Here is a 25317-nt window from a genome sequence, read left to right on the forward strand (position 1 = left end):
ACAAATTATTTATGATATATGAGTTATTTTTAGTGAACTGTTTTCCTACCCGAAAGTAAGAGACCTTTCGTTCCTGCTGGGTGCCGCCCATTTCATGACGTCATTCTAGAGCCGACCTCAGCAGTGTGTCTGCTATTTATCAAGGAAAACAAGCATTCAAATTTTTTACAAACATTCATGCTTCTAAAATGCTGCACGTTTGTGAATGTTTATTAAAGATAGTTGTTCATTGGAATTCAGATTTTTCTTCCATCAATAACAGAACAGCGATGGCTAAAAGATTCATTTGTGGTGAAATTCAGTCAAAAAAAGCTGACAAAAGGAGCCCAGCCACTATAGAAATCAGCATCTAGAGTAACGAACACCTGTTAAATCCGACGGCTATTGGAAGATATTTGGTGTTGTGGATTTAAACTCAAATCGTTTTACTGATCACCGTTAGCTCCGCCGAGAAAGAGGGTGTGTTTTACCCTGGGGGCGGTTCTGACAGCACAGACCTTTCCTAAAAGGGGCTTTTCTCACTTGTATACATTATCACATTGCATGAAACCCAGTTGATTTTGTGGGTTGGAAGGGGCTGGTGCTCAGGGTGCGGACTTTAAGAGGAATACTCAGAAATGAAAATAAAAAATTGATCCAAATACCATTTTGGGGTTGTTTATAATGAGGAATGAACAGGATAATACACTTAAAAGCTCAAAAAGTTGATTTTGCCCAGTATAGGCCACATGTGTCAAGGCCCGGGAGCCGGATCCGGCCCACCAGGTAATTCTATCCGACCCTCCAGATCATTTCATTTTATTGTTATTAATGGCCCGATGTTATGTTGTGCTTATTTCTGACTTGTAAAATTTTGAGAAAATATATTTTTATGGAGAGTAAAATACTGAAAGTTATTTAAGGTTTAATTTGATTTATTTCTGAACAATATTTCTGTGTTTTTATTATTCATAATTATGTTAAAAAGTTAAGGTTTTCAAGTTTGAAAATAATTTTCATTCTGCTAGCTTTTTTGGACTATTTTGGCATTTACTAAGATTTTTTTTGGCTATTTTGGAGTTTAGCTAATATTTCAGCTACATGCTAGCTGTTTTGGCTAATTTTGGCTTTTTTTGTTTTTTTTAGGCTGTTTTGGAGTTCAGCTAATATTTCAGCTACATGCTAGCTGTTTTGGCTAAATCAGGTTTTAAAACTTTTTTTTGGAATTAGGCTAATATTTACACGGTAGCTGTTTTGGCTAATTTAGGGTTTTTTCAGTTCTTTTAGGCTATTTTGAAGTTTAGCTATTTTTTAAGTGACATGCGATCTGTTTTTGGCTAACCTGAGGGTTTTTTTTTTTTTTTTGGCTAAATTGCCATTTAGCAAACATTTTAACTGGCTATCAGCTTGAGCATTTTTAGTCATCAGTTTCAGCATTTTCAGCTAGTGTCAGAGAGGGTTACTTCAAGGTGCAAAGGATTGTCCAAACTACTCTAAAAATGAGGAAACTAGCGACGTTTCAGTTTAATAGATTCCTTCTCATGATGTGATCGCGGTACTGAACGAGAAACGCACAGTTGCAGACTTACTGCCCTGCAACTGTGCAAAACACTTTCAGCCAAGAATAATAAGAGCTGTTTGCTGCAGGCATTTCTAAAAATAAAACAGAGGATGGACCACCAGAGCTACATAATGAAGCCCAGGGAGGCAATTCTCGACATTCCTTATGATCTTCATCGTAGACAAAGACGGAACATCAACAAAGTTCTGGACCAGAGCGTGAACTACACGAACACAGAAGTTTTTCTGTAGCTCAGAGACTGAGCGCCCATCTTCACTTTCCTTGCACTATGCTGCTATCAAAAGGATTTTTTTTGTTTTAGAGGGTTATTTATTAGTGGCAAAGGTAGAGGCCAGACTTTTCCACAATTCCATGTAAACATGATCTACATTAGTGGACAAAACACATGTTTATAAAACAACATTTAGAGATCAGAGGTCTGAAGATGGAGAACATCTTAGAACAAAAACGGGTTAAAGGACTATAGAGATAAAACTATAAAGATGTTTTTTAAATTTTAAGCAGTTAAGAGTAAACTTTTCGTTAAAACTTCCATTATGGGTTGATACAGGGTGTCTGCGGGTTAAAAATGGGCATCACACAGGTGACCCGCTCAAGATATAAAGATCACAGAACACCGTAAACTTGTTGAGCAAAAGTGTTAATGTACTTTTTCTGCTGTATGCATAATCCTAGTTATGTCTAGTTTTGCTAACTTTGTTACATTTTTTTTTTTAAGTTCTTCAGAAATAAAGTTGGCGTTCATATCATATTCAAGTCATATACAAATATACAAATCAGCCATGTTACGTTGCACCCCTAGTCAGTAAGGTGCCAGTAGTCGTAGCAAGGGTCTCAAACTGGCGGCCATTTGGAAATCATTTTAAAGCAACTATTTGTGGTCTAAAACTTTGTGTTTTCCTTCATACTGTTGTCTTCTTCTTGAATAAAGTGTACTTCTATAGCCCGATCGTCACCTAGTGGCCAAACTGAAACGTCCTCCAGGAGAAGCAGAACTGTTTACAGATCTGAACATTTTTGTGAGAATTTCTCCTTAGAGAATCTATAAATTGAGTTTGAGCCCCCAGGACTAGAGTATAGTGTGAGGGCTCCCGTACAACACCATCACCCGTGCATGAAACTTCCATTAGCCCAACAAATACTTCATGATATCACACAACAATGGTACAGTCCACTTTCATGACGTCTATTGAGGTGGCCACCACAAGACACACCCCCTGCTGGCGTCCACGACCCTCCACAGACCGGAACAACCCATAAACTGGTAGCACCTGTACGGGTCAACCCTCATTCATTCAGGGACTCGGGCTGAAACTATAGCCTGGAGGATGGCTCCAGTAGAGCTTTAAAGACAGGTGTGGGTTAAAGGCTAGAAATGAAAAAAAGACCCTTCAATCAAAATTATGTTTTTTTAAATGCTCTTGTAGCATTTCTCAGCTGATGGAGGACATGTATAAAATGATCTAAGATTGAAACTGCGTTCGAGTAATTCTTTATTCAAACCGCATTGGTTCAGGATCAGACAAAAAACTTGAAAAAGCTCAAGTTTGTAATGCAGCAACTGCCATGGGCAGGTCAAAGTCTCCTTGCTCCGCTACAACTCTGAATGGAAAATTAGCGAACGCTAACTTCTGCAAGACATAGTTTCTCTGCAGAAACTGTCTTAATAAATGACAGGTTTAAACTGCATAATCATAATTAAAAGACCTATGGGAATGTTTTGAATATAATATATATATGTAGTTGTTGAGGGAGATTTTCATTCAATGCTCTAAAAGCATAAAACACAATTTAAAGTTAATTGTAAATTTAAAAACAAGGAGATGAAACTAATTTTTGTGTGCTGCTGTATCATATCTCTGAATATGATTAAAAAAAGTAGAACCTGTGGTCACTATGTTGACATCCACTGTTCTATATAAAGCTCATATATAAATAAACTTGTGAAACAGTCATCTGGTCATCTTATTTTGAAAAGGTTGCAAGTAAAACATGAAAAATGCAAATTTAATTCAGGATATTCTCGCATTAAACCTCTTGTTGACTTCATTTTGTGATGGTTTCATCTCTACCATAGAAAGAAGAAAAACTCCATTTAATATTTTTAAGCTTAGCTTGTTTGGACCAAATCAAGCAGTAGAACTTCTCAGTGGTAATTTTTTCTTTCCAGAGAAAACGAGTTTCCTCCAGAATGAACTGATGTTCCTGTAAAGACTTTCATGAGAACATCGTCTTATCGGAGTTCCTCCCCTTATCACGGCGAGCGCGTAAACACGCAGGAGTTTGTTCTTGAGCCGGTCGTTCCCTCACATCCCTGATGTGCACCTGATTTGATAAGGAACCGCATGTGCCCTCAGATCCCAAACTCCACCCCCCTCCTCTAGAAGAGAGTCAGCCATGCTTAATAAACAGGAAGTAGTTTGTGATAACAATCTGCATGGGCTGCGCCTGCGGTGATGTCATCCAGAGGAAACCAGCTCAGAGAGACTCCGCTTCCTTTTAAGGAGACTAAAGCCGGCGACTGGAGCCGGTCTTTGTGTTTGCACACATCAGGAAGTGCAGAGTTTGGACCAACACAGCATTCTGAGGTGGACCCACCATGAGCTGAAGCTGAAGCACGGTCCAGTGTAGAATGACCCGCCTGCAGCTCTCCAGCTCGTCCCCAGATGAGTGTAGACGGCACGGGGGCTTCCTTCTTCTGCCCCATCAAGGCTCAGACTAATCCGCTCTAAATACCCCCAACACCTCCTTACTGCACCACGCAGTCACGCTAATCCTCCATTCGTTGGGTTTGACTGAACTCATGCAGACCATCAGGGGGAGCGCGGTCTGCTGGAAAACCATTATGAAACTTGTAATCAAAAACTCACCAAGATTTGAAGCCACCAAGTACCTGATAAAAATGAATCTTTGGCAAAATAAATCAGAATTTACTAATAACCAAAGCACACGTGTTGAGGATATCCTAAGGAAGTGTTGAAATTGTTTTGGGATGGCCACAGGATCTTCGACTTGGCCGCTATTTTGGGGATATGTATGACATTTGGGGAAATTCACTTTTTCCCATAAAATGGAAAAAAAAAAAAAAAAACTACATGTAATCTTCATGAAATTACACATAGATGCTTCAGGCTTAAGTCTACTACCATAACCAAAGTTTCATTGACCTTTAACCTTGGGAAGAGGCCACTATCTTAAAATCCCCCCCCCCCCCCCACACACACACACAAAAAACAAAAACAACAAACAGATTAATTCACCTTTAGTATCTCCTACAAGTTTAAACTCCTCCAAGGGATTTTGATGTCACCTCCCCACTCCTCGAACATCCCTGGGAATCTTCCTAGGAAATAAAAAATTACAAAATAAGAATTAGAAAATGAATATAATTAAAGAAAAAAAATAGAAATCTAATAAAAAAAGATGAGAAAACTGGCATATTTCATCAACCAACCAGGGACTCAATTTTGGGCACATGAAGTTTTCAGGGACCTGATCAGCTGGTTAAAAAAATCCAATATGGCTGCTCGATGCAAAGGCTTTCATCCTTTTACTTAACCTGCTGAGGCCGAGAGGTTGTCAAAGACTGTCCCGGTCACTGTAGGGCGAAAGCAGGATACACCCTGGACAGGTCGCCAGCCTGTCACAGAACCCAAGCAGCTTTAGCCATTGAGCCATGGTACGCTAGCTAGCCGCCCAGTGGACAGTGTAGCGAGCTCCCTCTGCTGGCCGGCAGACGAATAGCCACCTCAATTGAAGCCCATTTTTGTAAAATTGTAGTTTAATCTGCATTACAATATAATGTCTGTGTTCATATTGTTACTGCGTGGAAGGTTGAATTAAATGAAACCTGGACTGAGTGACTCCACCCCCCAGGTGTTCCAAACAGGAAGTACCTGCTGCTTTCAAAAAGCCAAAACCCCATAGACTTTAATAGAAATAAACATTACATTACATTTGTCAGAATAAAATTTTTTTTTTCAAATACTTTAATATGTTGTTGATTATCGTCTTTTTAAAAAAAAAAAAAAAAAAAATTTTCTGTAGTTGAAGTTATTCAAGTTATAAGCTGACCATAGAAATGACCAATCGCTGCTCACAGATGAGGTCTGGGTCCAACATGGCGGCGTCCAAATCGTGAAAAAATGGCGACTGAATTCACTCCCACTCTCTCCAGACCAGTTGCAGATACAGATACGACAAACAGGAACCAGCTTTGACAACACAGACTCAAATCAGGTGTGAACAAGGACTGACAGGAAGTGAGCAGCAGGAAGTGACTGCTTCAAAATAAAAGTCAATTCGAAGAGATAACCTTGTCTAGAACTTGATAAATGAAACCCAGAGGAGTCGCAGACAGAAACAGATGCTCACTCACTGAATTCTGGGTGTTTATCACACTTTTTATGTTGTTTTCAACAGCTAAAGTAACAAAAGCAAAGTCTGCCTTAAATATATAAAATGACCAAAATATTATGTCAATAAAATGCATTTTCTCCACTAACTACCGGTACTAACAAAAAAAACAATCCGAAAAAGGAAAATAAGGATAAAAAAATGTTTATTTACAGTTTTTATAGATGATGTTCTGGTTAATGTATCGTCCCAATCTTACTAAATCACTCATACATTTCCTAGTTCATCTTTATAAGCAAATCATGTTAAACTGAAATCCTGGACAACAAAAAGCAGCGTAAGGCGATTTCTTTAATCCTTTTTAACCTCATTTGTCTGCAGCTTGATGATCGACTGGCTGGCGAGTAATTACCAAATCCATAAGCTGCTCATCAACTCAAATCCTGCAGGGACGGCTTGTCTAAATAAGACTGATTTGCTGTCACACACTATTAGTTCAGAAGAGTCACTTTTCTGCAGCAGCTGGAAGTTTGTGCTTATCAAACAAGATTTGGTGTTGCAGAAATCAGAAGTTTTTTTTTTAGACAGATTTCTGTTGTATTTTAAAGGAGGAAGCTCGTTTGTCTTTAGATTTTGCCAAATTAAAAGCTTTAGAATGAAATGAGACTCCTGTTCTGTTTTCGGCAGGTTCTTGCTGGTTTTACATTTAATACTTTTCTGTTTGATTCTGTTTTGTTGAGGCGTTTTTGTCTTTTTATAAACCCTTTTTGAGCGTTATTCTGTCATCTTTCACTTCTAGATCATCACACTTTTAATAAGATCTCTCTAATTTAATATTTAACAATTCAGCATTTTTTGTTTAAGTATTGATATGTTAATCTAATCTTTTTTTAGGTTGCAAAAATGTTTTATATGACAGAATGTTAGAGCCACCATGAAAGAAAAAATATATAAGACAAAGGTCTTAAATTCAAAGAAAAAAGTACAAATTTAAGAGAAAAAAATTGCAAAATAAAAGAAAAATAAAACATTTTATAAGGAAAAAAAACAGAAAGAAAAAAGTAAAAATTTTAATGATAAGAACAAATGTAAAATGTAAAGAAAAAAGTTAAAATTTATGAGAAAATAAAATTGTAAACTTCAAAATTCTAATAGAAAAACACCTTAAATTATAAGAAATTTTTAAAAATATTTCACAAAAACAAAGTAGTACATTAATTATTTAAAAAGGAATGACTTTTACAAGGTAAAAGTCATTCCTTTTTAAATTAAAGTTATAAATTTATGAAAATAAAGTTGCATATTTACAAAAAAGTAAATACAATTCATTGAGATTCTTGAGGTTTACGAAGTCCATGTTTTTTCTCTTAATTATTGAATCTGCAAAATAAAATAAAAAGATGATGTTTGATTTTCTGTATTGAAATATTTCAATTGTTAGATTTTATTTTAAAAAATTACTTTTTTTTGTAAAATTAGGACTTTTTGTGGCACACATTTACGACTGTATTTTTCAATTTTAGTCCTAATTGTAGAATTAAAAAAAATAATTTTATGACTTTATTTCCAAATATTCATTTATTTTATGTTTACCCTAATACTCCGTTTTAGTTTTCACATAACGTTTAAATTAAATTAAACAAAGGTAGAACTTTAATTAATAAAATTTAGATTTTTTTAATTACATACTGACAGAATTTTTTTCTTTTTTCATAAAAATACAAATTGTTTCTGAAGAAAACTGACTCTTGTGCTTGATGATCAGTTCTTCCATCTTCAGGTGATCATTGGTTTGATTTTGATGAGTGGATTTATCACAGCTGCAGGAATTACACCATGAGACCCATTAAGAAAACATTTGAGGTTTCTTTCCTCTCATTTGTGCTGACCTAAGCACTTCTGTACCATGTGAAGAAAATCCCCCCAAAGGTCTCAGGAGTTAACCCTCAGGTGCAAACGCATCATGAGCTGACTGTGGACTGGGTTTACGTGGATTTGCTGGACTCATCTGAAATCCATTTGATGGTCCCGCCCCGTTGGAGCGCGCTCAAACCTCACCGCGGGGCGGAACTCTTTTCTATCTCTCCGTCAGCACTGGTGCTTATGAAAATAACCCTCTTCTTAGTGGATTGGCATGCTGGGCATGTAAATTCTGCCTTCTGATGGCAACCAGACCAGCAGGTCAGCTGATGGTCTCCAGGACCGCAGATCTCACTTACTCTACAGAAATATCATGTTTTTTGGAGTCAGAACTGGTAGAGAAGCATCAGGAATGAGTTTTGGTCATTCGGGTTTTCACACCTTGTGTTCTTCTTGTGGGATCCAAATTCTGCAAAGAACTGGCTCATGTCCTCTCCGGGGAGGCGCCCCGTTTGAAAATGAGCTAAATTAGAAAAGTTCAGATGAAGATGGAGTCCATGTGGGTCAGTAAATTTAGCCGCACTGAAGAGGAGAGCTGGATCTTCTGGCCTAGATTTGGTTCATCTTCTAACTGAAACATAAACCGACATGCTTCAGTGTGACTGAAAAAAGAAAACACCATTAGAGCTTTAAAGAAATGATGGAAAAGGGCACAAATTCAATGGAGCTATTGTGTGAACATGGGTGAGTAAATGTGGGAGTGTTTTAAAAACCCAGCCCAGCTGAAGTCCCTCATGAGCAGGAGAGCCTTCTCCATGAAGAGGAGGGTGGTAAAGAGTGAATGATCTCACCGTCTCCATGACACCTTAAGAAACAAGCCTCACATCGACACACTCACACAGCAGTTCTGCACTCTCTCTTTACTTTTTACCTGCCAGTTTGCAGTATAATTGCCTTTTTTTTTGGCCTTTTTAGTCACTTCTGATATCAGATTCCATCATCACCACCTTTTTTTAACAGAGCCTCACATTGTGGTCAAATCATCCAGGATTTGGGTCCAGACCACTGACTGTATCTGAGCCAGGAGGTACTTCCTGTTTGGAAAGCCAGGGGGAGGAGTTACTCAGTCCAGTCCTCTTATACAGTCACTGAGAAAAACAGATTTTTTTGATGGCCTCGAGGAAATGCATTAGGAGGCATTAAATCAAATAGCTAAAGGGCTGCAGCCGTTGCACTAAGTTAAAGGAAGGAAGTGCTTTGACTCGTGCACACACACACACACACACACAATAAAAGGACAAATCCCTGTTTTTGTCAGAGTGCTGAGTGAAATATGGAGTCTCTGAAACTCTCGTAAACACTGAAATCAGCCCCGAGCTCAGACGTTATAGTGGCTCCTCATGTTATCCAGTATGAATGAGCTCTTAAAGTGAGTCTCTGCTTTAAATGATCAGTTTTTAGGATTGAAAATCTACAGCAGATTATTTTCAGTGTTCAGTTTCTCACATTTTGGACTACGTTTGACCTCACTTTCTGTTCTCTTTTAGTTTTAAATCTGGAAAAAGCTGTTTTATCCTTTCAGTTGGTTAAATTATTATGGTCAAAATGTTTTGGTTTATTGTTAAATAAGGACAATTTTACCAGAATTTTAGCAAAAGCAACAAAAAAAAGTTGATCATAAAGACTTAAACTACCTTTGAAAGGATTTCCTTTGGTAATTTGGTCTCATGTTTTTAGGATGTGTTTGTCTGGATTCATCCAACTGATATCATCAGATTCAAGTCAAATAAACGAGTGGAACTACTTTTTAACAACGTTTTCTGTGTTCAGAGTGAGAACCAGCCGAGCAGAACCGAGTCCTCTCACGTCTCACCTCCTCTCTCCCTCCTTGTCTCCTCTCCTTGTTAATCCGACTCCAGGCCGAGGCCAGGCTGGCAGCAAAGCGAGCCGCCAGAGCAGAAGCCAGAGAGATCCGCATGAAGGAGCTGGAGCGACAACAGAAGGAGGTACACAACCGGAGCACGACGACACACAGAAACACCCACAGGAGTTCCTCCACGATCTCACACTCAATCCTATCAGAGTTTTTAATGTTGGGAAGCGTCGGTCTGCTTTGTTACTCCTCACACAAACATTTTTGTTCCTAGAATCCGACGGGTCAGAATAAACAGGATTCAGTTTGTCCAGAAAGACAAAAAAGGTTTTAAAGCAGAAGGACGAGCGAATTGAGACTGACACCATTCATGTTGTTCATGTGACTTCTGTTGCTTCAAATGAGAAGATAAGACATTCAGATTTTAGTTTGTGTGGTCAGTAAGGAGTCAGTACTCACACCTTTCTAACCACTAGGGTGAGGCTCTAACTTCCATTATCCCTACAAATACTGCATCATACTCTTACCACACAAACGACAAAGGTATGTTCCATTTTCCTTGTTGTGTACTATGCGGGTGACCCAGGCATCACCCAAGGTAACTGGAGATCCCAGCAATTAATTCCTATAAGTTATCCCGGACAAGCCCCCACGATGGACATGGATAGTAATTCTTCCTTCACTTCTAGTTTTCTAACTGTTTCCTTTACCTTAAAATACAGGCGTCACCCAAGGTAACTGCAGATCCTAGCAAACACTTGACCCCTTTAATCCCGGACGAGCCCCCACTGTGGACATTCTTCTTTTACTTCTAGTCTTTTAATTGCGCCCTTAAACATCCCTCAGGGAGGACGGACAAAATAGTTTACCTAGAGAATTTGAATAAAACCCTCGGTTCACTTGGTCACTCGGGGGTTGTAGCATTCCTGCATTACAGAAATTGATATAACAGAGTATCAGATTATTCATTCATTCATCTTCTTGTCCGCTTCGTCCCTTTCGGGGTCGCGGGGGCGCCGGAGCCTATCCCGGCTACTGATGGGCGAAGGCGGGGTTCACCCTGGACAGGTCGCCAGTCTGTTGCAGGAGTATCAGATTACCATCATTAAAATATTATAGCTGAATGGTAAAAAACTGACTTCATCCGCTTTCAACTGTGGTCTTCTATTAATATTGTTCATATACATATTTATTCCTCGTGACATTACATTTTTGTAAAACAATTGCAATATGAAGTATTTTTCTTTGTTTTTTTCTGGTGTTATATGATCTATTCCTTTTTATTAATTACTGAAACATTATAATTTATTGTCTTTTTTGTTTATGAAAGGTTTCCACTAAAGTTGCCTTTAGTTTATGTCAATTTTTTAATAAGCTGTTTAACTTTTATGTTTCAGCTGCTGAAGTTTTGGTCACTTTCTATTTTCATTTAATCCTTACAATAGTTAATTATTTAATATTTCAGTTTATTTTAATTTGCTGTTAATTGAATTAATTATATCCTGAAAAATTTGGTTAAAGTTTGGATCATAATTCAAAAAGATGACAGACTATAGTCTGGAATAATTTTATTAGTTTTGGGAATACTTTATTTTTTATAATCCTCAGAGATTGAAAAACATTTATAATCTCATGATTCTGGTTTGTAGTGCTGTGTTTGTTTTATGTGAAGCTGTGACACAAAGACGTCAGAAACGTGTGGTTCTGTAGAGAATCCGGTTTCCTTTCACGTCAGAATTATTCTGGTTATGGATTCATTTTCAGATCAGGACCCTAAAGGTGAGCCTCACACCTGCTGTGTGTCCTGCAGGTGCTTCGGTCTGAGCTTTGAAGTTGTGTAGTTGTGCGTTCGCAGGGATCTGCGCAGCAGGAGGCCTTGCTTTTTCCGATCCGACTATTTTTAGTCGGCTGTAATCTCAAATTGAAGCAGGCCTCTGAAGCCCTGCGGTTCGTCCAGTTCTGATCTCCCGCAGAGGCTCAGCCCTTCTGTCAGTGCAGACAAAAACAGACCAAACATATTTCTCATTTACAGTTTTGTTTGAACAGAAGTGAAAAAGTTTTGTGTCTTTTGGAAGGAAGGATTCTTGAAAGGAAAAACTTGAGGGAGGCAATAAAACGAAACAACGTTGTGACTTTATGAGCCAAACTCAACGTTAGTCAGCTGCTGGACCTTCAGCTCAGTGAGATAAGAGGAGAAGGTCATGTGAGGAGAAGCACATTTTAATGTTAGAATGGAATTATAAACACTTTTATTGTTATTGCATGAGATACGTGAAGCAAAATGACCCTCGTTAAGCTAAACCGTCGTGCACAAACACACGCTAAGGCTGGTTACTGCCTTCCTGACCTCCTGGAGTCCTGGAGTGACTCCGGCTCGCTCCTTCGCACGATCTCCACGTCTTCCATGTGTGGATGATCACACATGCTCTCTGGAGTCTTAAAGCTGCAGAAAAACCTGTGACTTTTCAGTCGGAAGCACGTCCGGACTTGGCTCCGGGATGAGCTCTGACAGTTTTCAGAAGAAATGATGTCCTAAAAAACTGGTTCATCTGCCTTTATTTGGGGATTTACTTTTCCCTTCAGAGGGGATGAAAAGTTTGAAGTTTAATACCTTCTTGGTGATTTTTAACAAAAGAATGTAAACCAAAGGTCACTGCAAAGGTCGAGTCCCCTCTGGCGGCGCTGTTATTCTTGGTTGTTTTCGGCGCGGAAGCTGGCCTTTTCTCCTGATCATGTGTACATACAGAGGATTAGTGGTCATGATTAAGTCTACTTGGGGTGTGCGCCCCTTGAACCTTTTAGCCGACTTGTAAAGTAGCTTAGTAGGTTGCTCTCCTCGGTTCAGTCTCCCGCCGAGCAGGTGCTGCTGCAGGAATGTCGGCGCAGGCATGGAGCTCGCCACCCGCAGACGCTCGTGGACTCTCGTGGACCCTCTCAGATCCGAGGTGGCTTCCCCGGCTGGACTGTTAGAAAACTCCTAAAGATCAGCAGAAGGGGCTCCAGAAGTCTCTAGACCTGGATGCCTGGTTGCCTGCTGAAGGATGCTTTTACCGGATCCCTGACGGCGGCAGGACGGCTGGGCGGCGGCTGAAGGGGAGGGGGCTGAGGGCGGTCTTCACCGGACGCCCGAGAGCCCCTGTGTCTAAGAAAGGGAACGCGGTGAGTGGACCGGGCCGGACTGCAGCTCGGAGACGGATTGTGTAACTCTTGGTGAATGGACTTATGACGGGGGACGGCTTATCTGCTAATTGGGTGTCCAGACACGAAACGGGACGCCGTCAAAGACGGCTCCTGAAGGTTGTTATTGTCTGATAGTTTCTGTGAGGCTGAATTTGGTTTGGAAAGTTTGGAGTTCCAGAAAACTTCCAGGATGATGGTTAAGTGTGGTGATGTCAGAGGTCATTGAATAAAAAATCAGCAACAGTCAATCCACAAACGACCGCAGACGCATCGGCCTGGAATCCGGATGAAAGACGTGGATTGTGGCAGGGAAGGTGATCATGTTTGTTCTTGATTCACTGGTTGAAGGACAGGAAAACAGATTGCAACGAGTTTGTGGAAAAGGAATAACAGGTGAAAAAAATGACAAATGGTTTTCAGCTTCACCAGACGGCAGGAAAACTGGATTCTGGATGATATTTGATTTTCCAAACTGTTTACAGAATATTTTGCAGGTTTTTAAAAAAAATCTTTTTAAAGACCTTTCAGGTTCTTGTGTCAAAATCCAAGTCTTGTTTTAAATGTGCGCATCATAAAGCAAAGTACCATCTCCGACATGGACTGAGATTCCTCATTAAATCCCACTCCGATCATCTTCTGATCTATTTTCAGTGTTCCCAGTTTTTTTTTTTTTTTTTTTTTTATCACGACGATACAATTTTTAGCCAAAAAAAAAAAAACTTGAGTCATTTTCTAGGGTATAGTTTCTGCAGAGCAGCTATAGTTGATTAGAACTTCACCTCTGAGTTGTCTTTTGGCGTGGAGCAGTCCCGCCGCACTTCCCATCGCCATTGCTGAGAGCTTGGAACAAAGGGACCCTCCCAGCCTATTTTCTATCGATCTTTTTGAAACTGCATTTTTTTGTCCACTCTTGATTCGTTTGAAAAAAGAAATACTAGGGAGTCCTTTTTTTAGCTTATTTTTGATATATATGTTCTTCTTTATCAGAAAAAAATCATGTTAAAAACACCATTTTCATTGGGGGGTCTTTAAAAATTTGAGGTATTTATCTGCTGGTGGAGAAGCTAGTTTTGGATAGGATAGTTTTGAGTTTAAAAATGAATAAATTTTATTTCCAAATGAGAGCTTATTGGCCAAAAAAAAAAAAAAAAGTTTTTTCTTGGTCTAAAAAAGAACACAAGTTTTTTTAATGAAAGAGAAACTCGTGACCTTATTCAGGGCACAAACAAATTGTTTAAAACATAAAAATGAAACAGCATTTTTTTTAAGAACGTGATGTATTGTATGTATTGTACATTGACTTAGCACATCCACAGTTCTTATCATTTTTATCTCTTTTTTTGAACCCGGACAGAAATAAACATTTTTTAAGCAGAATAAAACACACAAAAATAATATAGAAATATATCTACCAAAATAATAAATAAAACAGAACAGTTACATAAGATGGTACGATGGTAAATAAGAATTCAGTTAAAGTCTGGTCTAAACGATGCAGTAAATTCTTCTCTTGTTTATCAAATCCATCAGTTTCTCCATTCTGCAGATATCCCGAACAATATTCATTAAAGGTAGTGATTTTTATTCTGAGGATCAATCTGCTGACATATTCAGGTTGCAGATTAAAAAAACTCACCTGTACCCGAAAAAACTATCAAATCTATCAAAACTGCTTCCGAAAGTGAAGCCGTTGTTGAGTTGGCCACAAAGAATTCTGGGAAGTCTCTAGCGAACTGTCCGCTCCTCTCCTGACTGATCGTCTTCCTGTGTCGTCTTCCTGTGCCGCCGTCTGCAGATCTTTCAGGTGCAGAAGGTAGGTGAGGTCCTCCAGGACGCGCTGAGAACCGCCTTCTCGCCGCAGGAAGGAACTCTGACGGTTCTGTCTTCCTGCACTTCCTGTCTCTTCAGAAGTATTATGACTTGAACCCCAAAGCTGACGAGCGGCGGGACAGCAGATGGGGGGATATTGAGCAGTGGATGGTACCGTCGCCATGGAAACCTACTAACAGCTGCTTCAGCACTTCACACGTTTGGAACCTGATTGTTGAAGGATTTAATGGAGTTATAAACCCAAAATAATTCAGATTAGGTCTAATCATGGGATAATAACTGATAAAGCTTTGAGATTAATTATAATCTCCTCATGACGATGTTTGTTTGCCGTGGTTTAACCGCACTAATCTTACGTTTTGTGGTATTCTAACATTGCGCTTGAGTTTGGAGCGTCTTCGCTTCGATTGCGTGTGACAATCCAACAAGTTCTGCACAAAACTGTTGATGGAAATCAGAGGTTTGCATTCGTCCTGCATCACATTTTTCACTAGTGCGAAAGAAAAATAAACTCAAAAACTACTGCAAATTGGTGATAATTGTGACTCTTGTTGCACTAATGCTGAGGTCTGCAACCTGAGGCTCCAGAGCCACATGCAGCTCTTTTAATCTTCATTGTGGCTCTCTGGATTTGAAGAAAATGTCAAACTTTACTAATTCATTAAATGAATAAAGTTATGTTTAGATATTTAAAAATGTCAGATAGACCTAACTGATTAAAATTATGGTAAAAGTTTTAATCTACTTCCAAGGTGACTTATAATTTACATGTATAGATTTTAAAATAATTTGGATTCTACACTAATGTGTTTTTATTGACTAGTAAAAGAAGAAAATGTCACTAATAAAAAATCTCATGTTTCTTGTGTTTTTAATTAAAGTAATCGAAGGATCTGATTAATTACAAGTTTTATTTTGAAAGGAAATTAAATGTTCTATTAGAAGTTAAATTTGTTATAGATAGAAAATCAATAGATAGAGAACATTTCAAAGCTATATTTTATAAAAGAACGGCTTAATGGCCACAAAACATAAATAAAGTGTATTTTTCAAACTTTGAGGTGAAACTTTCTCTGAGTTTCAGTCCATGAGAACCCGGAACAAATGGCTCTTTTAGTCTTAAATGTTGCAGATCCCTGAACTAATGCTTCATAGATTCCCAATTTTGATTCAAGTTTATGTAAAAAGTAAACAAATGTTCTAATTTTTAGTTCTAAACAAGAATAATCTGAGTTTTGTTTCTGATCAGACCTGAAACAATCCCAAAGTTATGAGAAAATTTGAGTAAAAACAATACATTTTTTCCAGACGTGTTTGTTTATGTAACATATTTGATCAAAATAAAATTTAAAAATGCAAATATAAAAGATTATAGCTTTTTAGGCTAAAATGTATCTTTAGTTCCAAAAGATAAATTGATGGTCGTTAAGAAAAAAGACAAAGTTCAATTGAAATAGCAGATACAGAACAACACAGATGGGGATGTCAATAAATGTAAAAATAAATAAAGAACAATTAAAGAAAAAGTAGAGAAAGTAGAGTAATAAATAGATAAAACAGGCGATCTGTGGGGATTTATCAGATCTGATTCTGCTGGGCCTGAGCGCTAAAGCAGGGACCGTTCTGCCACAGATCCACCATCACTTTTAAGGATTTTTACTGGAATCGTCGTGAACCTTTTGAAACAGTTAATTTACTAATTTCTTATTTAACAGCATATTAAACTAAACGTGAGCAAAGTTTTGTATCAAAAAATAGATCCAATACTTCAGCTATTGGGGCTAGACTTGGGATTTCCTCCACAGGGATAAGTTGATCTCAACATCAATTCTTAAATATCATCTGTTGATAAATTAAACTCTTTAAACTTCTACCTTCCTTTGCACAAAAGTGGATTTTTAAAAGTAATATTGACTACAGAAGTCTTAGGTTTCTTCATGCTTGAGGCGAGCAGCTGCATTTGTTTGTTGTAACGATGGTCTGAAATAACGTGAAACTAAAAACCTTCGTCCTGACGGATTGTGTGGAGCATGAACCGTCGCTGTAGCTCTGGATTGCTGTCCTCATCTTCCTCCTCTCCATCCTCCAGGAGGACAGTGAGAAGTACTCTCGTTCCTCCCGGATTCAGACGGTTGGTACCCCGCCCGTTCTGTTTCAGTTCTGTAGAACCCGTCCTGGTCTCTGACCGCGTGTTGTTCCACACAGCTGACCGACGACGATGACCGCGTGTCGGTGGGAAGCCGCGGCAGCTTCAGGGTCAGTTTCTCCTCCAGGTGGATGAGTGGGGGCGGAGCTTAATCCAGAATGGAGGTGCTGTTTGTGTTAAACTGGATGAAATCCGAGGAAAACGCAGATTTGTGTTTTTTTTTATTGTTTCAGTCGGAGCTTGACTCAGTTGGGGCCTTTGGTGGGGGGGTAAGCCCCGTGTATTTTTGTTCTCTTCATGCATGATCTTTTTAATCAAAACGCTTTTCAAATTAAAAGTTTTCTTTGTCGTACTAACTGCTGGTTTGAGCTGGACCTTCAAAAGGTTTTCTTCTCTCTGTCCCTCTAAGAGTTCCTCCTCACAGAAGAAGTCAAAGAAAAAGAAGAAGCATAAACACAAAGACAGAGATGTAGGTAAATGCTGAGAGAAGAACCTGACGGTTCTGGTCAGGAAGTCTGATCATCTTCTCTGTTCTCAGAGGAACGGCTTTGAGGACGATTACAGCGTGGTGTCCGGCAGGGTCAGTATAGCTGAGTGTGTTGGGAGTGTCTTCTGAAAGGGTCCGTCACTCTGCTGTTTGTGGTCTTGTCAGAGCTCCAGAATCAGTGATGAGAGCAGAGGCTCCCGCTCCTCCAGGATGGATCTGACGGTGAGACTTCTGCTGCTTCTGAAGCTTTGGGTCGAGCTCTGGTTTGTGTTTCTCCTGTCAGAGGTTTCTGTCTGGACAGAAACAAAAAGCACATTTCAACAGAACCAAAATGTCTCCAAGAACACAGGGAGGCCATAAAACCACAAAAATTAGATGAAAAGAAGGTCAGGCCTCACTGGACTCAGTGGAGGTCAGAGGTCAATGGATCCATGGGAGAGTTCACGCACAGAAACATCTGGAGAACTTTAGAAAGATGCTGATGAGACCGAAGGAGAACCCTCTGGAGGCTTGAAACAGTTTAAACAGCAGATAGCATGGTGGTGGGAGTGTGATGGTGTGGGATTGCTTTTCAGCTTCATGAATTCTGCACTCACAAGTGTGATAAGTTATTTAAAGTCCCGCTCTGATCCTCTTTCGATATATTTTTGAAGTGTTTCTGTGTGATTTTAACTTTAATCTGACTGTCGGAATTATTAAAAGCAAGATTTTTATCTTTTTCTTATTTTATATTTATTTGTTGTTTGTACCTGGAATGACCCACATTGTGAGCTCTCTGCATCTTTGTTTGGATCCAACACCTCAAAAGAAGCACAGATTCTTTGTGATCAGTTTGAAGTCTGATGGTCAGATGTGACCTTTACTGCCGTCCAACCCGGACCTGCAGGGCGAGCGCAGCCTCAGCCCGGTTTCATAGTTGGAGCATCTTCAGAAGTCGTTTTTGTTTGACGTCCGCAGTTTAGACCTGCAGTCAGTGTGTGTGTGCTACAGCTATGTGTGCTTTTATTGTGAAAATCACTTCTAGAAAAATGTTTTGGTGCCTCTCTGGATTAAAAAGACTTCTCTGATTTCTCTGCTTCTCGTGGCTCGTTCCTCTCGGTTCCTCCTCAGGCCTCTGACTTGTACGGCCTCAACGGCGTGTCCTCCTCCAGGATCTCAGGGTTCAACGGTTATCAGGTTGGTCTGCATGGGAGCAGCATGACACATTTCCTGGTCAAACCATGGTGGATTTTCCTCAAGAGAAACTGGTTCTCCTGCAGGGCTCCTTGTATGAAGAGAGTCTGTGCAGCGCGTCCAGACGGGTCGCCAGCTGCAGCTCCCGTGTAAGGGTCGTGCACGCTGTGTGATTTAACACGCATGTGTAGTTAGAGCACCTCGGTGGGGGTGGTTTATGTGCGCCTGCTGGTTGGTGACGGTGTCTTCTCTCTGCAGTCTATAGACTACACTGGTTATCGCAGCTCCAGAACCTCCAGCAGGGCCAGTTCAGCCTGCGTCAGTCCCGTGGTGAGACCCCCTCCTAAAAGCTGATTACTGCCCAACCAAAGCAGTTCTAGAAACTATCAAAAAATGTTTTTAAAACATTTTTAAAGATCACTCAGTGTTCTCCGACCTTTATGGAGCTCTAGAAAGTTTTTTCTTGAAGGATCTGAGAAGATCTGGTTCTCATGTCGCTCTGCTCTGCCACCTGGTGGCGATCGCAGGAGAACTGCAGCTCCGTTGCCAGTTTTCTGCGGAGCGGCAGCGGCCTCCTAGACGATGTCACAATTCCTGACTTTTCCCATGTGAGTGTCTGCGCCTGCAGGGGGCGCTGGCCTTGAATCTCAAACGGTTGTGTGGTCTTGAAGTGTTAAAGCTAACACCTATTACCAGCATGACTCCCATTTGGTCGTCCTCCATCTCCACGCCGTCTCCCGGCCTCGGCCTGATCTGTCTGCTTTTGTCTCCACAGGCGGAGGAGAGAGAATTTCTTGAAAAGGTGAGTACAGTCAGACCGCTCCTCGGGTTGAGGGTTTCTATCAGAAAGCTTTAAAAACGTTCTCCTTCGTTTCTCTGTCAGGGATGTCGGGCGCCTTCTTCTCTGACGGCGACGACCCTCACCTCTCTGGGCGGGACCTCGTCCCGAAGAGGAAGCGGGGAGACGGCTTTAACGGTGGATGCTGACAGCTCAATCCGAGAGATCAAGGTAACGTCTCCGCTGGCCGTCAGGAGAACCCGGAGTGAACCAGATGCTCTATCTCAGTTAAAGGTTAACTCAGGTTAAACTGGTGATCGGTTGAGTTATAAAAAACAGTAAAAAATTGCAAAAAGTATATTTTTTAAATGATTCTAATTCAAATTCACGTCTGCCGCCTCTCTTTTGACGCACGTCAAATGTACTGCTTGATGCTCCGACTGTGGAGCAACGTTTTTCTGGATTTCATTCGTTGCCACATCAAAGAAAACATGGATGATGTTGAGCGAGTATCTTGGGTTTATATCTTTTGTTACTGTTTGTTACCATTATATGCTATATGTTACTGTTGTTTGGCCCAACAGTAACCGGGACATTCTTCGGTAACCGCGTCTTTCCATTGACTTAACATCGAAACTTGATGCCTCCGCCACCCGGATCGCGTCCGGTCTGAATGCACCTTAACCCGGTATCGGTTAATGTCTGGTACTGCGTCCAGTTAGGGTACCGAGTTAGAGTACCGGTGCAGTCTGTGTCCGGTACCACATCCTCTAATGCATCCAGTACCAGTCCACGTCATGTACCAGGTCCAGTACTGGTACGTGTCCTGTACAGAGTAAGGGTACCGGTGTGGTACGTGCCCGGTACTGAGTACTTGGTACAGGATGCAGTACAGGATGTGGTACCAGTTTGTGTCCAGTACCAAGTGAGGGTACCTGTGTGGTCTGCATCCGGTACCAGACTGCAGCCCAGAGTTTGTGGAGCCCTGATTTAATTGGATAAGCCAACACATCAAAAAACGGCGAGTTTGGGACCCAAAACATCAATTTTCATACGGAGGGGTCCTTAACCAAACGTCAATATGTGACGATTCACAAGCTGTTGAATCATGGGAGTAGAACCGTTGATTTATACTCTTATAACTTGATAGAAAGTAAAAAAGTTTCACGCGTTTGTTATTTTCGTTCTAGCAACTGCTAGAGGGCGCTCTAGGTGTGTGTATCAGTATTTGCTACTGACAGCAACACAGAAGAAGAAGCGTCGCTCAGTCGGACGCCGGCTTGAAGGAATTCTGCCCATTCTTCTCTGACATTAATAAGGCATTTTTACCCACAGAACTGCTGGATATTTTTTCTTTTTCTGCCCACTCTCTGTAAACCCCAGAGATGATTGTGGATGAAAATTGCAGTAGTAGTGATGGAATTTGGACATAACGCATGTCTACATGCCAAAATGCATTGAGTTGCTGCCATGTGATTGGCTGATTAGAAATTTGTGTTAACGAGCAGCTGGACAGGTGTGCCTAATTAAGTGTGCAGTGAGTGTATGACCGTTTGTTTTTCACTTTTTGCTTCTTTTTCTGTCCTTTTTTGCAGAAAAAGTAATTTGAAGGTTTTTCGTCAGGATTTTTGTGGCGTAAAAAAATCCAAAATGCTGTTACATTGATGCTCTTTCATTCCTTCTGCATGATTGTCCCTTCTCCTCACGTGCTCCTCAACTTTCTGCTTGGCCTTTTCTCTGCTCGCTCTCTGCTCCAGGAGATCCACGAGCTGAAGGATCAGATTCAAGATGTGGAAACCAAGTACATGCAAAACCTCAAAGAGGTCAAGGTAGAGGAGCCTGCTCGCCCTGTGTTTGCTGCTCCTAACCTCAATTAGCATGTCTAATTAAAAAGATAATCGTCAAATCAAACAGCAGTAATTGGGACTGATAATGAAGTTCATGTAAATCAGATCTTCAACTTTCTGTGTTTCTTCTGTTTGATGGAGTTCCTCCTCATTCGTTCCTTTTCAGTTTCTTTCTTTCTCCTTTGTGACACTAACCCAACATTTGAACCAAATAAATTATTTTTGGAACATATTTTTGCTAAAAGTAAAAAGAAAAAAAAATCTTTACAAAGTTGCTTTAATTTCACAAGATTTTTAAAAAAGAAACTAAATTACCTTTGTAAATCTGTTGTAGCTGAACAATGTGCTAGTTAAAAATAGAAAAAAAGTTTTAAAAATAAATAGTACAGTGTAAAAATGAATTTATTCAACTATAGGACACTATTTAAAAAGTTGAATTTGAACATGTAGTAAACATGAGAGAAAAATAAAATTAATGGACAAAAAAATGTAAACAACTAATTACAACAACTAATAAAGTTAGAAGAGATAAGCAATAATAAGGATAATAATTTTCTTTACTTATCTTTACTTTCATTTAAAGTAAATGTGTAAAAATGCTCAAAAAAGGTGAAAAATTCTGATCGCAAGAAGAAAAATTAAATGTCAAAATCATCTGGTAGAATGCTAACTTTACCTTAAAGTTTGTGATAAGACATGTAAGGAATTTTATTATTATTATAAATTATACATTTTATTTAAAAATACTGATGAAAATATTTTAATAGTTCAACAAACAATGATAGAATGCAGAAATGTTTTAACTATCAATAGCAGAACTGAAGAGAAGAAAACAATATGACAAAAGGCAAAACAATAAATAGATAAAGTTCAGGAGGAGAGTTTGTCATTATGTTTACATTTTCTCTTGTCATCGCCTCATTTCTCCAATAATTATCACTTTGTTCTGTTAATCATTGAATTCTGGGCAAAACATTTAAAGGTTTGTTCATTTTCATCTCTGCATCAATGAGTTGATCTATATCACGCTGCCCTCTAGTGCTTAACGGGGGTATTATCTAGTAGGTCAATCACAGATGTTCTCCATGATTGGTTTTAAAGTTCTGAACACAATTAGAACAATGGTTATGATCCACAAGCTACACATTCTAAAGGTTTTCTCGTCTCGTGGGGTCAGGACTCTCTGGTGGAGGTGGAGGAGAAGTATCGTAAAGCCATGGTGTCCAACGCTCAGCTGGACAACGAGAAGAGCAACCTGATGTACGAGGTGGACACGCTGAAGGACAACCTTATGGAGCTGGAGGAGCTGCTGTCCGAGTCACGCCGGCAGTATGAGGACAAAGCTAAGGTGAGACTTCACGTCAGAACGAGCGCTTCCATAAATTATCATTTTAGTAGTCGAATAATCATCGATTTTTTTTTTTTCCGATTAATCAACTAATCGGGTCATGCACAAAGTGGATGTAAAACTCACATCTTACCCAATATTAGCTTTAAACTAACTAGAAACTAAATATATAGCATTACCTGAAATAATGCTAGTGTGAATTCTGTAAGCTGAATTTGGCCACTGAAGATGCTAGTGACGATAGCTGAAGATGTTACAGTTGATAACTAAAAATGCTGAAGTTGATAGCTGAAAACGCTGAAGCTGATAGCTAGCTTAAAATACTAGTTAAATGACAAATTAGCCTATAAACTGAAAAAGACTGAGTTAGCCAAAACAGCAAGCATATAATTGTAATATTAGCTAAACACCAAAATAGCCTGAAAAAATCCTAAATTAGCTAAAATAGCTAGCATGTAGCTGAAATATTAGTTACACTTCAAAATAGTCTAAAAAACCTTAATAAATGCCAAAATAGTCTAAAAAGCTAGCATAATAGCATAGCCAGCTAAAATATTAGTTAAATTCCAAATTAGCCTAAAAATTGAAAAAAAGCCTAAGTCAGGCAAAGCAGCTAGCATGTAGCTGAAAAAAATACAGTAGCTAAACTCCAAAATAGCCTAAAAAACAAAAAAAAAAGCCCTAAATAGCTAGCATGTGGCTGATATAGCAGCTAAACTCCAAATTATTCCACAAAAAACCTGAAAAAAAACCCTAGATTAGCCGAAACAGCTAGCATGTAGCCAAAATATTAGCTAAACTCCAAAATAAACTAAAAAACAAAAAAACGCATAAATAGCTAGCAGTGGCTGAATTAACAGCTAGACTACAAATGATAAAAAAAAAACTGGAAAAAAAATCCTAAATTACCCGAAACAGCTAGCATGTAGCCGAAATATTAGCTAAACTCCAAAATAGCCTAAAAAACAACCAAAAAAAAGCCTAAATAGCTAGCATGTGGCTGAAATAACAGCTAAACCCCAAATTATCCCCCCAAAAATGTAAAAAATCCTAGATTAGCCGAAACAGCTAGCGTGTAGCCAAAATATTAGCTAAGCTCCAAAATAGCTTAAAAAACAAAAACAGCATAAATAGCTAGCATGCGGCTGAATTAACAGCTAAACTCCAAATGATTAAAAAAAAAAACTGAAAAAAAAATCCTAAATTAGCCGAAACATGTAGCCAAAATATTAGCTAAACTCCAAATAGCCTAAAAAACAAAAAAATAAAAGCCTAAATTAGCCACAAAAATATATTCCAAAAAGCTGCAGAATGCCATTATAACTCTCAACTTTAATACACTCAGACACCATATAATATAAAGTAACGACTAATCGACTATTAAATTAGTCGTTGACTATTTTAATAGTCGATTAGTTGACTAATTGTGGCAGCCCTATTCAGAACCGACAAAAACACGCACTTTTTAAAAAATGGATTTAAAAAGTCAGAATGGGCGACTACCAGTTTCTACCAGGTAGTTTTCTCACCAGAGTTGACATGAGAAGGTCTTCTGTGTTTCCAGGACTACGAGCGAGAGAAGCACACCCACGGCGTGCTGCAGTTCCACTTCAACGAAATGAAGGAAAGTCTGAAGCAGAGCGAGGAGCTGCTGAACGTGAGCGCCGCCATAACCTTCACTCCGGGCTTCATTCACGGCTTTCCGTACTTTCCTCACGCTCCTGCACGTCCTTCTCTCCCTGCGTCTGCTTCCTTCTGCTGCCGTTTAGGAGATCCGTCAGCTGCGCATCAAGCAGGACGGCTTTGTTAGGGAGGTTTCAGACCTGCAGGAGACGGTGGAGTGGAAGGACAAAAAGATCGGGGTACGGCGTCTGAGCGCGGCGGCTTCCTCTGAGTCTTTCACCTTTTTCACTGTCCTCTCTTTCCTGCGCTCTGCTTCTTTCGGGGGGGGGCTGCTCAGGCCTTAGAGCGGCAGAAAGAGTACACAGACGCCATCCGAATTGAGCGCGATGAGCTCAGAGAAGAGGTGGTGAAGCTGAAAGATGTTCTGAAGGTACTCGCTGTGTTTTCTGGAAAACATGGCGACCTTTCCCGTCAGCCCAGTTTCTTCGAAATCTCTAAAAGGCTGTTTTTGTGGTAGAAACACGGAATCGTCCTGGGCCCCGATCTGAGCATCAACGGAGACGCCGGGGAAACAGAAGGAGACGAGTCGGCGGACGCGGCGCCACGGCCGGCTCTGGACTCACAGGGCCGCTCTGTAGAAGGGAACAGCATCCTCGGTAAAGTGGACCCGTCTGCGGTTCTGGAACTCTGATGTCTTGATCCTTTATGGTCAGACTGTTTTACAGCCAGCAAACACTTCTGACCTCATTTTAGAATAAAATGACTGTGATGTGTGTGCTGGACCAAACAGCTGAGATGTTTCATCAGAAGATTTGCAGATTCTTAAAGTGACTGAAGTCTTCTAAAGCAGATTAGGTTTGACCGAAGCGGTGTCCAAGAAAAGAAACAGTCAGCTGGTAGTTGTCCAGTTTAAGATTTAAGGACTTGAACAATCAGGATTTTTGTTCCTAAACTATGAATCTGATCCACCAAACCAGTAAATGCACAGGAACCAGGAAAAGCTCCAGTTTGATTGGCTTGCATGGCAAAGCCTCAAACGAGCCATGAATTCTTAATTTGATCCACTCTTTTATCATTTCGCTTTATGATTGAATAAAGAAAGAAAAAACATCTTTGTTACTCACCCACTACATCAAATCCCATCAGCCAGGTGTAACTGGAGTCACCTTCTTTAGGCTCCTCCCCTCTTAAATTGGACTCAGTAGATGGAACTTCCTGGTTTTGTTGCATTTTAACAATATGAATAACAAATTTG

At 39.8% G+C, this 25317-nt stretch overlaps 2 protein-coding genes across 10 annotated transcripts in view; one reads left to right on the plus strand and one right to left on the minus strand.

The window, feature by feature from the left end:
• The window catches only part of cd28 (CD28 molecule), a 37565-nt gene extending 31496 nt beyond the window's left edge, over window positions 1-6069 (minus strand). The window contains exons 1-2 of one of the 4 annotated variants that reach the window (XM_024286285.2): window positions 5662-6069; window positions 4822-4904 (exon numbers count right to left, since the gene is read on the minus strand). The gene's annotated coding sequence lies outside the window, so the exon portion shown is untranslated. Of the gene's footprint in view, window positions 1-4821 lie in introns of all 4 variants that reach the window. The other 3 variants (XM_024286284.2, XM_024286286.2, XM_036209556.1) reach the window with 3 other exon arrangements.
• lrrfip1a (leucine rich repeat (in FLII) interacting protein 1a) overlaps window positions 1-25317 on the plus strand; it is a 33312-nt gene that overhangs the window by 4992 nt on the left and 3003 nt on the right. Inside the window, exons 2-22 of one of the 6 annotated variants that reach the window (XM_024286273.2) lie at window positions 9697-9783; window positions 14626-14643; window positions 14739-14810; window positions 16750-16791; window positions 16866-16916; window positions 17040-17075; window positions 17216-17275; window positions 17345-17386; window positions 17459-17515; window positions 18404-18469; window positions 18553-18615; window positions 18725-18796; window positions 18994-19074; window positions 19242-19268; window positions 19350-19475; window positions 21002-21073; window positions 22269-22439; window positions 24004-24096; window positions 24209-24301; window positions 24400-24492; window positions 24580-24718. In XM_024286273.2, coding sequence (XP_024142041.1) covers window positions 9697-9783; window positions 14626-14643; window positions 14739-14810; window positions 16750-16791; window positions 16866-16916; window positions 17040-17075; window positions 17216-17275; window positions 17345-17386; window positions 17459-17515; window positions 18404-18469; window positions 18553-18615; window positions 18725-18796; window positions 18994-19074; window positions 19242-19268; window positions 19350-19475; window positions 21002-21073; window positions 22269-22439; window positions 24004-24096; window positions 24209-24301; window positions 24400-24492; window positions 24580-24718 — 1561 coding nt within the window. The remainder of the gene's footprint in view (window positions 1-9696; window positions 9784-14625; window positions 14644-14738; window positions 14811-16749; window positions 16792-16865; window positions 16917-17039; window positions 17076-17215; window positions 17276-17344; window positions 17387-17458; window positions 17516-18403; window positions 18470-18552; window positions 18616-18724; window positions 18797-18993; window positions 19075-19241; window positions 19269-19349; window positions 19476-21001; window positions 21074-22268; window positions 22440-24003; window positions 24097-24208; window positions 24302-24399; window positions 24493-24579; window positions 24719-25317) is intronic. The other 5 variants (XM_024286274.2, XM_024286276.2, XM_024286275.2 and 2 more) reach the window with 5 other exon arrangements.

The sequence above is a fragment of the Oryzias melastigma genome, linkage group LG21 (genome assembly GCF_002922805.2).
Source record: "Oryzias melastigma strain HK-1 linkage group LG21, ASM292280v2, whole genome shotgun sequence".
Classification (NCBI taxonomy): Eukaryota; Metazoa; Chordata; class Actinopteri; order Beloniformes; family Adrianichthyidae; genus Oryzias; species Oryzias melastigma.